The sequence below is a fragment of the Nicotiana tabacum genome, chromosome 22 (assembly GCF_000715075.1).
Source record: "Nicotiana tabacum cultivar K326 chromosome 22, ASM71507v2, whole genome shotgun sequence".
In the NCBI taxonomy this organism is placed as follows: domain Eukaryota; kingdom Viridiplantae; phylum Streptophyta; class Magnoliopsida; order Solanales; family Solanaceae; genus Nicotiana; species Nicotiana tabacum.
In genome coordinates, this window is record NC_134101.1 from 68,960,004 (window position 1) to 68,976,663 (window position 16,660).

Consider the following 16,660-nt stretch of genomic DNA (forward strand, 5'->3'; position numbering starts at 1 on the left):
TCACAATATATGTAAAGAAAGGAATGAATGGGGTCGTACCTCAACAGTAGTATCATTTTAAGTGGGTTATATTCCAGTTGTTTGGTAGTTGTTCACCATTCCCTGCTTCGAGTTTGTATGAACCTTTACCAGTAATCACGATAATTCGATATGGACCTTCCCAATTCGGTTCCAGCTTCCCTTCATTGGGGTTTCGGGTGTTCAGCGTCACCTTTCTTATCACCAAGTCACCGATATTGAAGTTTCGAAGGTTGGCTCTCCGTTTGCAGTACCTTTTGATCTGTTATTTTTGGGCGGCCAATCGGACGAGGGCAGCCTCGCGCCTCTCGTCCAATAGTTCCAGGCTCGTGCTCATGGACTCACTCTTTGACTCTTCAGTCGCATATCAGAATCTAAAACTTGATTTTCCTACCTCAACCGGTATTAGCGCTTCGGCGCCGTAGACCAACGAGAATAGGGTGGCCCCAGTACTTAGATTTTGAGGTCGTACGGTATGCCCACAGGACTTTGGGAAAAATTTCCTTCCATTTTCCTTTGGCGTCGGTCAGTCTCTTCTTAAAGTTTTGGAGTATGATCTTGTTTGTAGACTCTGCCTGCCCGTTCCTACTAGGGAGGTAGGGTATCGATAGGATCCTTATAATCTTATGATCCTCGAAAATTATTCTTACCTTACTGCCGATGAACTGCTTCCCGTTGTCATACCCGATCTCGGCCGGCATTTCGAACCGACATATTATGTGGTCCCGATTAAAATCGATAACTTCCTTCTCCCAGACTTTCTCAAATGCCTGAGCTTCAACCCATTTAGAAAAATAGTCAGTCATAAATAATATAAATTGAGCCTTACCAGGTGCCCATGGTAGGGGGCCGACGATGTCCATTCCCCATTTCATGAATGGCCAAGGTGACAAAACCAAATGCAGCAGCTCCCCGGGCTAGGGCTGTGCATTTGGATCGGATATCCGAAATCCGAACCAATCTGCTCAATTTCAAATTTCGAATATTTAGATCAGATTTCGGATTATGTTTATTAAAATTTCGGATATCCAGATCGGATTTGGATTGGTATAATTTTAATCTGTTTCGATCCGAAATTCGAAATTATTAGGGCATGTATAAATACTAAACTTTAATTTCGGATAACAAGTACTTCCTTTACATCTTTCTCCAAGTTATTACCTTTACAATTGCTAGATTTAGCTACATTGGCACCATAGTACCCTCATAATTGGAGAAACATAAATTTTTCTTGTTGTATTGCCTCTTCTACAAAGAAAATCTAAGTATGAGTTTTACAACATAGAGGCATAACAACTCGAACCTCTAGAGAAATATTGTCTTAGAGATGCAATGCTGATAAAAGGGATGAAAAGTAAAGAGATGTTTGTATTAGCACAGAACACAGAAGAAGCAGATAAGGCATATGCATTAGCCAATTAGATTAGCAATAGCCTTAATAATACGTATAATTTGATCCGAAAATCCGAAATCTTTATCCGATCCAAACTTTAAAATACAATCTGATCCTATAATAATTCGGATCGGATTGCATTTTTGTAGAATCCGAAATCTGAAATTTCAATCTAAAATATGCTAAATTCGATCCAATCTGATCCATGCACAGCCATACCCCGGGCTGGTGGATCATCGATGTGTTCCTCTGACAGTCATCGCATCTCCGTACGAACTCCTTAGCATCTTTCTCCATATCGATCTAGTAATAGCCGACTCTGATTATTTAACAAACCAAAGATTCGGCCCCTGAGTGGTTTCCACAGGTGCCTTTGTGAACTTCCCTCAGACCGTATTCGGTGTCTCCCGGCCCCAGACATATGGCGAGTAGGCCATCGAATGTTCTTCTGAATAAGGTGTTATCTTCGGACAGGCTGAACTTGGTTGCCTTCGTGCGCAGAGCTCTTGATTCTTTAGGATCCGAGGGTAGCTTCCCGGTCTTCAGGTAATCTATATACTTGATTCTCCAGTCCAAGGTTAAGCTTGTCGAGTTTATCTCGGTGTGGCCTTCTTCCACTACCAATTTCATAAGTTATACAACTTCTCCAGAGTTGAACTCATCGTCATCAATGAACGACCCCATGTTGGCTAGAGCATCGGCTTCGCTATTTTGATCCCACGGTACATGTTGTAAGGTCCATTCCTTGAACCAATGTAGCGTTACCTGTATTTTATCCATGTATCTTTGCATTCGTTCCTCTTTTACTTCGAATGTCCCATTAACTTGATTCACTACAAGGAGTGAATCACATTTATCTTCGATCACTTCGGCCCCCAGGCTTTTAGTCAATTCGAGACCTGCAATCATGGCCTCATATTCGGCCTCATTGTTAGTCAATTTCACAGTTCTAATATATTGTCTAACTACGTTACCCATGGGTAGCTTCAACACGATCCCAAGCCCAGACCCTTTTGCGTTCGAATCACCGTCTGTAAAGAGGGTCCAGATCCTTGAGGAAGTCCCTAAGTTCAACAACAATTCCCTTTCGACTTCGGGTATTAGGGCCGGCGTGAAGTCGGCCACGAAGTCTGCCAAAATTTAGGATTTGATGGAGGTTCAGGGTCGATATTTGATATCGTACCCGCTAATTTCCACGGCCCATTTGGCCAATCATCCCAAGAGTACGGGTTTATGAATTATGTTTCTTAACGGGTAAGTAGTTATAACACATATGGGATGTTATTGAAAATACGGCTTTAACTTCCGAGAGGCGTTTAGCAAGACGAGCGCCAATGTCTCCAGGTGAGGATACCTAGTTTCAGCCTCGCCTAGAGTCCTGCTAACATAATAGATAGAAAATTGCGTACCTTCCTCTTCCCAGAATAGGACTCCACTTACCGTTATCTCGGATACCGCTAAGTATAGGTACAATTGCTCATCTGGAGAAAAGGCGGGCTCGAAAGGTACCGCTTGAGTTCTTCCAAATCTTGTTGGCACTCCGGAGTCCATGAGAAGTTATTCTTCTTCTTTAATAACGAGAAGAACCGATGGCTCTTATTGGAAGACCTTAAAATGAACCGGCCCAAGGTGGCTATGCCCCCGGTTAGCCTTTGAAGGACCTTGACATTATCCGCGACGGTGATGTCTTCTATGGCCTTGATCTTGTCCGGATTGATCTCAATTCCCCGGTTGGACACCATAAATCCGAGAAACTTTCCGGATCCGACCTCAAATGCGCACTTCTCCGGGTTCAGCTTCATATTTTATTTTTTTAGTATGTTGAAAGTTTCCTGCAAATGTCCCAAAGGGTCCTCTACTCGCAGGGACTTTACTAATATGTCATGATTTTACTAACATGTCGTCAATGTAAACCTCTATTGATTTTCCTATTTGTTCTTCGAACATCCGATTTACTAGGCGTTGGTAAATGTAACTGGCGTTCTTTAATCCGAACGGTATTACATTATAACAATAGGTGTCATATTTAGTGATAAAGGAAGTTTTTTCCTGATCACCCGGGTCCATCCGGACTTGGTTGTACCCGGAATAGGCATCGAGAAAGCTGAGGATCTCGTGGATGGTGTCATCTCGTGGACAGTGTCGCGTCGATCATGCGATCAATATTGGGCAAAGGAAAAGAGTCCTTGGGGCATGCCTTGTTCAAGTCCTTGTAGTCTACACACATTCTTAATTTATTTTCCTTTTTTGGGACCACTACTACGTTTGCTAACCAGTCAGGGTACGTAACTTCCTGAATGGAACCTAGTTTAAGGAGTTTAGATACCTCGTCTTTGATGAATGTATGCTTGACTTTGGACTGAGGCCTCCTCTTCTGTTAACCGGGTGAAACTTCGGATCCAAGCTCAGCTTGTGAGTAGTTATACCTGGATGAATCCCTGTCATATTAAGATGGGACTAAGCGAAACAATCTATGTTAGCTATAAGGAATTCAATGAGTTTTTTCCTGAGCTCGGGACTTAAACATGACTTGTTCTAGCTCCTCGACAGTTGACTTGGTGGCCTCGGAATCGTCAGGGGATATGAAAGACCTGGGAACTCCGTAGTCCTTATCCTCGCTCGTCCCCTATTTTTCTGGTTCGGTCGGGGCGGGTGTCGGTGATTGCTATTTGGTTTCTTCCTTGGTGACCGAACTAGGGTTATTTGATGTCGAGAGTGCAGATATCGGGACCACCTCATCGACCGCGGACATCTCTTTTGCTACCGGTTGCTCAATGTAAACTATTTTAACTCCCCCTTATTGTGGGGAATTTCAATGCTTGGTATAATGTCGAGGGTATTGCCCTCATGTTGTGAGTCCATGGCCTCCCGAATAGAGCGTTATATCCCATATCTTTTTCGATCACATAGAACTTTTTTTTCTGAACGGTTCCAGCTGTGTTTACCAGCAGGGTCACCTCCCCTTTAGTGGTCTCACATGCCATATTAAACCCGTTTAAAACTGGGACTGCGGGCATAATTTGGTCTTGTAGACCCAGCTGTTCCACGACACTCGATCTGATGATATTGGCCGAGCTACCTGGATAGATTAGCAAATGCTTAACTCGAGATTTGTTCATGAATACATATATTACCAGTGCATCGTTGAGTGGTTGAACGATGCCTTCAGCCTCCTCATCGTTGAAAGATACGGTTCCCTCCAGTACATAATCTCGGGTCCGCTTTTCTCTTGTAATGGACACCTTAGTGCGCTTTAACATCGACCCCACCTATGATCATGTTGATGATTTGTTTAGGTTCCTCTTGTTCGATCTGCCTGTTGGAGTCCCTATTCCTAAAGTGATTTTTGGCTCGATCACTCAAAAACTCTCGGAGGTGTCCGTTGTTGAATAACCTGGCTACTTCCTCTCTCAGTTGTCGGCAATCTTCGGTTATGTGGCCGTGAGTGCCATGATATTTACACATTAGGTTGGGGTGTCTTTGGGCAGGACCGGATTGCAATGGTCGAGGCCACTTAGTATCTTTGATGTGTTCGATGGCTGATACGATGGCGGCAGCGTCGACGTTGAAGTTGTACTCCGATAACCTTGGCGCTTCCTTAGACCCGATGGGTTTGTTAAAAATGTTTTTGCTCATGTATCCCCGGTTATTCTGACCTCGATCGCTCCTTCTTTCACTTCTCACAGTGTTGCGTCCGGACCCATTACCCCTTCGATTTCCATTGTATGGTTGATACCGGTTTCTATTCGATCTTGGATTACGATCAATGTCTCTTTTGGATTTGTCACCAGTTCTGACGTGGTACACAGACCCAGAAAGGGTGCCGAGCTGATCGTCTTCGACCCTGATTTTTGACTGGTACCGGTTATGGACGTCGTCCCAAGTTACTACCGAGTATTCTATCAGATTTTGCTTCAACTGCTTTGAAGCCAATGAGCTTCAGGGATTGAGTCGATGGATTAATGGCCGGACGGCCCAATCATTTGCGACCGGAGGTAGGTCCATCCGTTCCATTTGAAACCTCAATATTAATTCCCTGAGCATCTCGTTATCTATTTGTTTTACCTTGAAAAGGTCTGATTTCCTGGTTTTGACCTTGATGGCCCCGGCGTTCGCTTTTACAAAGGTATCTGCAAGCATAGCAAACGAGTCAATAGAATTAGGGGGTAGGTTGTGATACCATATCATAGCTCCTTTCGACAAGGTCTCTCCAAACCTTTTTAACAGAACGGATTTGATTTCATCATCTTCCAAGTCATTTCCTTTGATGGGACACGTATAAGAGGTCACATGTTCGTAGGATCGGTTGTCCCATTATACTTTGGAATTTCAAGCATCGGAACTTCTTCGGGATCGGTTTCGGAGCTGCGCTCGGAGGGAAAGGCTTTTGGACAAATTTTTTGGAATCCAAGCCCTTCAATATAGGTGGTGCTCCTAGGATGTGGTCGACTCTAGAGTTATAGGTCTCCACTTTTTTGTCGTTGCCTTTGATTTTCTTTTCTCCCAATTCCACCCGTTTTGTCAGTTCCTCTACCATCTTTATTATCTCGGGGTTGGTCCCAGGTTCTCCTTCACCCGACCTTTCTAGGGAGGTTCATTTATGCGAGCATTTTCCCGGGACTATTAGGGCTCAACTCTGTTTGGGGTTCGACTTTGGTTCTGCAACTGGGCTATCGCTGCCTATTGAACCTATAATATTTCGAAAATCACGCGCAAGTTGATCCCGTCACCTTCACCGTCGTGTGTGCTCCGGGCTATTGACGGGGCTCCCCCGCAAATGATGTTTCGGTGTTAGTGGGCAAGTTCGCTTCGATAGCCACGTGTGAGTTAGCATCGATCGGATCAGCGATTGGGACTCCGTTAGGGTCAGCAGGGGGCACATCATTGCTGGGTACCACGTTGTTGTTTTCACCATGATGGCCAGACTCAGCATCCACGTTCAAATGGGTAGATTCAAAGTTTGACATTTTTACTCTCACCTGAAATTAAATGTTTAAAGAACAAGTGTAAAATAGAGTGTCTTATGAAAATTTATATCAAATTGCCACTATTATCCTTAGCCCCACGGTAGGCGCCAAACTGTTTACCCTAAAAAACGGATAACAATTAAATTTGTATGTGGTTTTAAGGATGCGTGGATTAATTTAATACAAACGATAAATTGTGTTAGATTAAACAGATAAAAGACGTAATAGATTGTCAAACCACTTAAGGAGGGTGATTCCGGACTCAATAACAACCTTAATGAGATATCTGCCCTCGATACCGGACTCACAATAACGAAGCACTGATGAACAAGAGTAAGAACTTTGAATAACAGAGAAAATAAGAGTATATTACCTTGATATGCGTGTTACCGTGTGTTTAGTGAATAATAAGATCCCCTTTCTATAGTAGGGGAGTTCTACCCTAAGTACAATTCTATAAAAGGTAAAAAAATCTTTTGTTGTGATATCCGGCTGGTCACGGACATCACAACCTTTTGTTGGTCCTGTCCGATTACCTATTAGTGCTCTCCGAGGCCTTTGGGATTCGAACCGGATTCGGGGTCATGGCCCCGATACTCCCGAGGCCGGGCGTCCGAACCCCAGCTCGAGGGGTTCCTTGTATCGATTCTGGTTCCTTGCCGTCACGTCTCTTGCTCTGTTTGCTTTATCGGAAGCTGAGGCGTCTCATGGGCTCGGTTTTCCCGTATACAAAAATAAATTAATTTTGCTATCTAAACTTAAATTTATCAACCTTTTACAAAAAGACGGAAATAGAATTTCACACAATATCCTCATTGCTACTCGTCAAATTAGGTAATGGGCCAACTAGATTTATCCAGAGATAGGAGAAACGAACGAGATTTATCCAGAAACTTCTGGACATCTGCATGTCTTCCTTGGGTTAGAGAAATATCGGGAATCTACTTGACACTCCTCTAAGCACACCTATAAATACCCATCGGCTCCTCCTCCTAGAACCAGTGTAGTTTAAAGCAAATTGAGAAAAGAGTTACTACAAATTTTACTGAAAATGTCACTGATTCCAAGAATGTTCGGCGATCGACGAAGCAGTGTCTTTGATCCATTCTCAATTGACGTGTTTGATTCGTTCAGAGAATTGGGCTTTCCAGGTTCCAATTCAGGGGAGACTTCTTCATTCGCGAAGACTCGAGTCGATTGGAAGGAAACTCCAGAGGCCCATGTGTTTAAGGCCGATCTTCCTGGGCTTAAGAAGGAGGAAGTGAAAGTGGAGATCGAGGATGATAGGGTTCTTCAGATTAGCGGAGAGAGGAATGTGGAGAAAGAAAATAAGAATGATACATGGCACCGCGTGGAACGCAGCAGCGGCAAATTCATGAGAAGATTCAGGCTACCGGAGAATGCGAAAATAGATCAAGTTAAGGCGGCGATGGAGAATGGAGTGCTTACTGTTACTGTTCCGAAAGAAGATGTGAAGAAACCCGATGTCAAGTCCATTGAAATCACTGCTTAGGAGCTATAATTTATACATATATAGATATCCTATCAAAGTAATATGGGAAAGTATGAATAAAGAATGTAGGTGTGTATTGTTGAGGAATTGAAGTTGCTTTGTTTCTGTATCTTGACGTGGGTCGACTCTGTTAGTCTGTTTCTTGGCCTAATGCCGCTTTTGATGTATTTCGGTCAAAATTCTATGTGGAAAATGAGAGTGTAGTTTTATTATCCTTTATTTCTACGCGTATCTCCCATATTCTCTTTCTTGTTTTTCTTTCTAAATAGCATACAGAGTTCGAAGCTTAGAGTTTTCTCAATTAATTCTTGCCATTTAATTTTCAGAAAAGTACGTTGAACAAGAATTCTGTTAGCACGTTACTATAATATTATTCATTTTAAAATAATTTTAAAATTTATTAATAACAAAGAACAAATGCGGAAGTAAAGACTGAAACGTAGTGAATAATCCATAAAAGTAAGGGTGTCTAAATACCATCACAGAATTGATGTCACAAGTGCACAAGATTCTAGAATAATACAAATAAAGGTCTGAATAAAATAAAGCTTGTCTAGAAACAAACACACAGCTAAAGTAAAGTAGACGAGGACTTCAGAACTGTAGACGTCGTGCAGTTATACCTCAAGTCTCCTCTGAATAGCTGAAATCCGAGCAAGTCTATGGTACGCCGTTGGGACCAACTCCAAAATTTGCACAAGAAGTGCAGAGTGTAGTATCATTACAACCGACCCCATGTACTGGTAAGTGCTGAGCCTAACCTCGACGAAGTAGTGACGAGGCTAAGGCGGGTCACTTACATTAACCTGTACGCAATATTAGTAACAACAACAAATAATAGAGATAAATCAAATAACTCATTTATAATAATTGAAGCCAACTCAGCAGTCATAATCCATTATTATTTCAACCAATTTTCGTTATCGCGTGCAAACCGCTCCCACAATATATTCATTTTCAATCCTCTCATATATTTATTTTAATTAAGTATATATTGACTTTTAAATAAGTCTATTGCGGCATGCAATCCGATCCCCCAATATTGACTTTTAAATAAGTCTATTGTGGCATGCAATCTGATTCCCCAGTATGTGTGTGTGTGTGTGTGTGTGTGTGTGTGTGTGTGTGTGTGTGTGTATATTTGCTTTCATTTCCGTTGCGGCGTGCAACCCGATCCCCCAATATATATTTCAATCAATTCTGTTGCGGCGTGCAACCCGCTCCTCCAATATATCCATTTACCAATTCTTATAGAAGAAATTGCCCTAATAAATGCAACAATTAATATAAAATTTTTAAGACAACAAGCATACAAGAATTATGATTTAATTATGAAATAAATAATGACAAATAATAATTTGTTATGGAAATCAGAGAGAAAATAGGCCGTTTATATTTAATATATTAAATGTCAAATAACAATTAAGACACATAAATCAAATAGCATGTAACAATTAATGCAGGAATTCAAGAACTAATATTTGACAAAGAATAGGAGAGAAACAATTATTATACAATTAATTCATGATTTAAAACGATTTATGATTTTTCAAGTAATTATGCAAACAATTAATTTGACGACGTATAGACACTCCTCACCTCGCCTATACGTCGTTCACATGCATTTCACATAATAAATAGTTTAAGGATTCCATTCCCTCAAGTCAAGGTTAACCACGACACTTACCTCGCTTTGCAAATTCTATTCAATTACTCGACCACAGCTTTTCCTTTTAAATTTATCTCCAAAAGCTTCAAATCTATTCACAAAGAATTTGATATACTCAATACGAATCATAGAAATTAATTCTATATGAATTTACTAATTTTTCGGATAAAAATTCAAAATTTATTTAAATATTCGACAGTGGGACCCACGTCTCAAATCTCGAAAAAACTTATAAAATCCGAACACCCATTCTGAGACGAGTCAAACCATACAAAATTATCCAATTACGATGTCAAATGGACCTTCAAATCTTAAATTTTCGTTTTTGGAAGATTTTATAAAAATATAATTTTTCTTCCGTAAATTCATGGATTCATGATGTAAATGAGTATGGAATTATGAAATATAATCAATATAGGATAAGGAATACTTACCCCAATATTTTTCCGTAAAAATCGCTCAAAAATCGCCTTACCCGAGCTCAAAAATGGAAAAGGGTTGAAAATGGGACGAATCCCATTTTCGAGAACTTAAGTTCTGTTTCTGGAACTTTTACCCTTCGCGAACGCGGTCAGTGCCTCGCGTTCGCAAAGCACAAATTCCTGCTGACCAATTTTACTCTTCGCGAACGCGAAGCTTGCCTGGCTTGGCCTTCGCGAACGCGAAGGCAATTTTCCTGGCCAGCCCCTTTCCCTTCCCGAACGCGAGGCTTCGATCGCGAACGCGAAGCTTCACACCTCAAGCCTTCGCGAACGCGTTCACTCTGTCGCGAACGCGAAGCACAAAATATGCCAACCCCAATTTGCTCTTCGCGAACGCGAAGAAGGAAACCAGAAGCAGGTTTCTGCAGTTTCCTCAAGTTCAAAAATGATCTGTTAACCACCCGAAACCAACCCGAGCCCTCGGGGCTCCAAACCAAACATGCACCAAAGTCCTAAAATATTATACGAACTTGTTCGCGCGATCCAATCACCAAAATAACACCTAGAACTACGAATCTCACACCAACTTAAAGGAAGTTTTCAAAAAAACTTTAAAACTTATATTTTTACAACCGGATATCTGAATCACGTCAAATCAACTTCGATTCTCACCAAAGTAGGCAGACAAGTCATATATTATAGTGGACCTATACTGGGCTCCGGAACCAAAATACGGACCCGGTGTCAATAAATCCAACATCAGTAAATTCTTAAAAATTATTAAGCTTTCAAACTTTTAATTTTTCATCAAAATTCCATATCTCGGGCTAGGGACCTCGGAATTTGATTTCGGGCATACGCCCAAGTCCCAAATCATGATACGGACCTATAAAAATTGTAAAAATACTGATCCGAGTCTGTTTACTCAAAATATTGACCAAAGTCAACTCAGTTGAATTTTAAAGTTTTATTTCATCTTTTAATCTATTTTTCACATAAAAACTTTTCGAAAAATTATACGGATTGTGCACGCAAGTTGAGGAGTGATAAATAGTGCTTTTAGAGGTCTTAGAATACAGAATTAATTATTAAATTTAAAGATGACATTTTGAGTCATCACAATTATACATATAGCGCGGTTATTTACCACGCTATACCTTAACGGCACATTTGTTCGTTAAGGTATAGCACGGTGAATAGCCGCGCTATAGGTATAGTGCGCATATGTACCGTGCTATACATAAATATTGGGCCCACCAATAATTCTTATACACTTAACTGACACACTAATAATTCATAGGGGTATAGCGCGCATATTTAAGGCACTATACATCAAATAATTATACCCCCGGACTGGTTTTTTCCTTATTTAAGGAGTTTCAGGATTTTGTAAAAATCCATTAAGGATGCTTCAAGTCTTCCGAAATATTTGTTCGCTAAATATATGTTCGTTAAGTTATTTTGCATTTTGTCATAATGTCCGAAGAGCGAAAACTTAGGGTTTCATTATATTGGGGAGGTGAGATTGTGGTGGAGAATAACTCAGTATGCTATAGGCGTTCACAGTGTCATGCTAAGTTGCCACTTACAATGGAGTACGATACATTGATATCGTTGTTATGTAAAAAAATGAGTGTGAGTAAACGTTCGGTGAATATTAAAGTAACCGGAAGATATCCGTATTCTGTTACTCCGCAAGGGGTTGCTTGCTATGCTGAGTTTAACATCGAAGACGATGAAACTCTAAAAGATTTTTTAAGGACTCCGGATGAACACCGGAAACTTCTTGTGATAAAAATATTAGAATTGTACATTAAGGCTTAAAACATTCGCAATAATGAGGTTTCGCAAAGTAGGGATATCCCTCAATCATCGGGTGGTTATTTTGGAGCAGTTTTAGCCGAACAGGCTCTGGGTGAAAGAGTTTTGCTTGATCTAAACTTATCTCCGGGGGCAAATGAGGAGCGGGAAAATAATTGCTCCCCTAGTTTTCATAATCCACAAGCCGAGTGGTAAACTTTAATTTTTCTTTGTGTTACAATGTTTATTTTTATGTATTGAATTTGTATTAACACTCATATATTTCACAGTAGGTACCGTCCAGATATGAATTTTACAAGTTATGAACCAACGGCCAGTTGGAATATGTTTAGTTTTAGTGTGTTGGATCATGGTGGTTCATCCGGGAGTCATCATCAACAGGATAATGTGCATCATGGGATATCAACACATTATGATTTGTAAGTGAAGTGATAAGTGTATATGTAAAGTTTGGATAAATTTGAGAAACTCATTATTTATTGGTTGTGCAGTGAAAACGAGCAACTTGAAGGTCATGTCCTTACTCAATTGCCCGAAGATGACATATTTAATCGGGATCTGGTAGATACGCAGAGTCAGGAAGAGAATAGTGATTATGACAACAATGCTGATGAGTCAGGAGATGACATACCCTTCCCTGATGAGGGTGATGATGATGAGGACGAGAATGCTGAACCTGATTTGACGAGGGAGCATGCTTCACCTCCCGTTAGACCAAGAGTGTACGAGTCACATGTGTCATTTCATTCAAGGGAGATTCCATACCTTTATCATTTTCCAAGTATACCAGATGTGGATGCCCTCACAAGGGATCTTGAAAAAATTCGGACAGCAATGTGGGATGAATCTAGAGCAACGGTGTTGTCAAAGGGCATGCTTTCTGCTGATAAAGCGCGCCTAAGAAGGGCGGTGCGAATGTACATCATAAAAGAGTGATGTGAGATCGTGGTTCATGAGTCATCTCCGGAAGTATACAAGGTTATTTGTCATAGATGGTTTCAAGGTTGTAATTGGATGCTGCGTGCGAGGAAGCAGAAAACAAATATGTGGGTTGTGGGTAAATACTTTGGCACCTATAATTGTGAAATAGACACATTTAGTGGGAATCATTTTAACTTGAATGCTGACTTCATTTCTCTTGTCTTGATTCCATACATTGAAGCATCCATAAGGTACAAGATCAAAGAGTGTATAACATATGTCCACCAGGTATATGGATGTACCATTACCCAAAGAAAGGCATTTTTCGGGCGCAAACGTGCGTTTGAAATTGTTTATGGTAACTGAGATAAGTCATTTGCCTCTCTACCCAGGTACATGGATGCATTGCAACACTTTAAACCCAGGACTCTTGTTGCATAGAAGCTTGAGCGGAGTCCGGGAATACCAGAACACATATTCAGATATGTGTTCTGGACATTTAAACCAGCCATTGATGGTTTTGTGCATTGTCAGCCGGTAATATCCATAGACGGCACTCATGTCTATGGAAAGTATGATATTATGTTGTTGATCGTTGTTGAAGTAGATGCAAATGAAAGTATATTTCCCCTAGCATTTGCTATTTGTGCCAATAAAAGCCAAAAGACGTGGACATTATTTCTGAAGCACTTGAAGGAGCACATTGTCAGACAGCATTCAGGTATTTGTCTAATATCTGATCGGCATGGAGGTATTTTAAGTTCTGTACAGAATGTGCGTGCATGGCAGGAACCGTATGCCTACCACTGTTACTGTGTGAGACACCTGAATGCCAACTTCCAGAGGGCTTATCCGAACAAGGACTTGCATGATTTAATGTGGATGGCTGCAACAGATCACCAAGATTATAAATTCAGGAGGTGAATGGAATTGATCAGGCAGGAAGACCAATAAGCCTATAGTTGATTGATGCGACATGAGCTTGACAAGTGGACTTTGCATGCGGATGGTGGCAGAAGATGGGGAATTCTCACTACAAATGTGTTAGAGTCTTTCAACGGGTTATTGAAGTCTGCACGTGGATTGCCTGTCACAGCCATGGTGCGGATGTCATTCAAGCAGATGTCAGAGAGGTTTGTTGAAAGATCTAGAGGTACATCGTCATTGATGGAAAGGGGTATTGAATTTATGCCAATACCAATGAAAAGATTTGATAAATACAGGAAGCAAGCACAGTGGCATTCATTTTTGCAGTATTGCAACGAGCGAAATATTTTTGAAGTTCGCATTGTTATTCATCACAACTGGAGGAATAATACACACACCGTCAATAAAGCCAGAAGGGTATGTTCCTGTGGGAAATGGTCCATCTATCACATGTCGTGCTCACATGCCATGAAGTGCTTTCAACATACAGGTTTCGCGGCAACGAGGTGCTTTGATAAAGAACATAGTGTTGCTGCATACTTAAACACCTATAGTAGGCAATTGCAGTCAGTGGGTGCTGAGCATTATTGGGACCATTTAAAATGATGTGTAACAAGGATTATGTGCGTCAATGACAGGTGCAAAAAAGAATGCGTATACGAAACCAAATGGATGTTGGTGATACCGTTTATGTGCGTAAATGTGGCATATGTTCCTAAACAGGACACGGCCGTCATAAATGTCCCTCAGCTGGTTTGGGTAGCGGTGGTAATTCAGCTCCCGATGAAAGTTCATCCAATGTGCCCATTAATCAAGGATACACGTAGTGTTTTGTTGCAGTAATTTGTTGTAATAAATGTATGTAAATATTCAGCTTGCAAAATGTATGAAATAAAATTATGTTTTCATTGGGGTTAAATCTAATTGATATTTAGCATTAATACTTCAGTACAACAATTTAACATACACCCCAAGAAAAAAACAATTGTTATTCGCCATTATCGTCCATGTCTAGCAATATTTTATTGTCACTGTCTTCATCTTCTTCGTCAACATCGTGTACGCACCTTTCGGAATCGAGGGCATCATAATCTAGGCCCCTGTTGACACACATTTCTCGTATTTCATCGCTATCATCAACAAGACCACTTGCTTGATTTCTACAATAATATGGGACACTTACGTCCAACGTCTGTGGTAGAAACTTAGGTAGTTCCTCCCACTCGATAACTGTTGGGAAAATAGGATAATCACTGTCTCTATGCAATTTTTTATTTTCTAATAAATCCCAGTACTAATCCTCCGTTCCTCCAAGATAGTTAAGATCATTCATTGCATGATGAACAACTAGTGCCTTTTCCATCTCTAGAATCTCCTTCATCAAATGCCGAATCACTTGTGGTTCATCTTTGTGTGTGTTTGTTTGGAAGGTTGAAGACAGTTCTTGTGGCACAACAAGCCCATGGCAGCGACATAGTACTTCATAATCACATCGTTTTGAGTAAAAGGGAACCCATTGTAGTTTTTCGCCCCAAATTCGCATACCTTCAGGTTTTGTAGAATGCGATTCGCCCTCGATAATGTGCCCTGCAACTTTGAGATCAGTGTGCAAGGGACGCAGAACACCATACCACTTGTCATCAACCAAATCAGTATAGCAACCTAGCATATTTTTTTCAAGGTAGGGATCGATAGTGTTAAGACATGTTCCATGGGCATCTGTTGAACAACCTTCACCATTTTGCCTCTTCTTGAACAACCTAAAAAAGTTGTCGTTCTGAAAAAGTTGTCTTGTACCCTAAAAAATCATTATCACGCGCAACATAGTGCTCCACCAATATGCATAATGTGGATTGTCCTGTCGACCTGAAAAAGTTATCGTTCTGGAAAAGTTGTCTTGTACCCTAAAAAATTATTATCACGTGAAACATAGCGCGCCACCAATATGTGTTATTTGTATTTGTTGCCTATAAAATCCTAGCGCATTTTAGTTATTATTTGCGCTTAACGAAACAAATAGGAAAACTTTCCATTAATTTTTTATTTTTCTTGCATTACGAAATGTCTGGACGCAATGACGTACCAAGGTGTTATTGTGGCAAACGTGCGATTTTAAAGCCATGTTGGCCAAATTGCAATCTGGAGCGCAGACGCTGGATCTTTCAATATCTTGTAAGTGATTATTTTGGAAAAAATGTTAGTTAATATTATTTTTATAACTTGTTAATTAATAGTGTTGTGTTATAATCCCCATTAGTAGGACGAAAATCGATGTAGATTTCAAGAATGGTATGATGAACCCATTAATCAGGAATACTACAAATCATGTTTGCACTATGTTTGGAATATGACCGGTAAATACGAACTCCAAATATTTAAACTACAACAACAACTTGCGGCAGTGAAGGAGAAGCTAAAAGAGGCGGAAGAAGAAAAAAATAGATTGGAAGAGAAATTTAAGTGGTTGAAGCACAGAATAATAGGCGATAATGACTAAACAAACACATGAATGTGTTGAGTTTAGTATTTTATCTTTATGTTTTACGTGTTATGTATTATCATTAATTGTATTGAATTTAAATTATGTTGAGTTGTCGTTTTTTTGTGTTGTAGTATTAAACTAATAAATAATACGAGAAATAAAAACACATGCGCAAATTATGTAAAACATAAATAATGTTGCTATTATATATTTAATGTCATATATACAGATAATAATAAATATCAATATGTCCCATAGCATGTATGCTTTAAAGCATTGGCTGGCCTGAGGCGCATCCCATCACGCCCGGCTACGCTATCGGGATCATCCTCATCACGTCGCCTCTTTATCGGAGGATGCGCTGCATCATGATCGTCGGTAAGGCTGGCAGACTCAGTAGAAGCGGCCGTCAATCCAGCAGTAACCTACAGAATATTAGTATATGAAATATAAATTACTAACATACGTATTAGCTAAAAATATTTTAATGGTCATACCATGGTCTCGGCGGGCTCATGAATAAAATC

General features: G+C 40.4%; 1 protein-coding gene across 1 annotated transcript; it reads left to right on the top strand.

Moving 5' to 3' along the window:
• The first annotated feature begins 7,303 nt into the window (after positions 1-7,303).
• On the top strand, positions 7,304-8,110 carry LOC107815628 (17.6 kDa class I heat shock protein). Its single transcript, XM_016641242.2, has one exon. It carries the CDS (start codon positions 7,430-7,432, stop codon positions 7,889-7,891), a length of 462 nt encoding a protein of 153 aa, XP_016496728.1. The 5' UTR covers positions 7,304-7,429; the 3' UTR covers positions 7,892-8,110.
• Positions 8,111-16,660: the final 8,550 nt, after the last annotated feature.

Excerpts from the sequence above, each read along its gene's own strand:
- LOC107815628 (XM_016641242.2), top strand. The coding sequence starts at position 7,430 with ATGTCACTGATTCCAAGAATGTTCGGCGATCGACGAAGCAGTGTCTTT.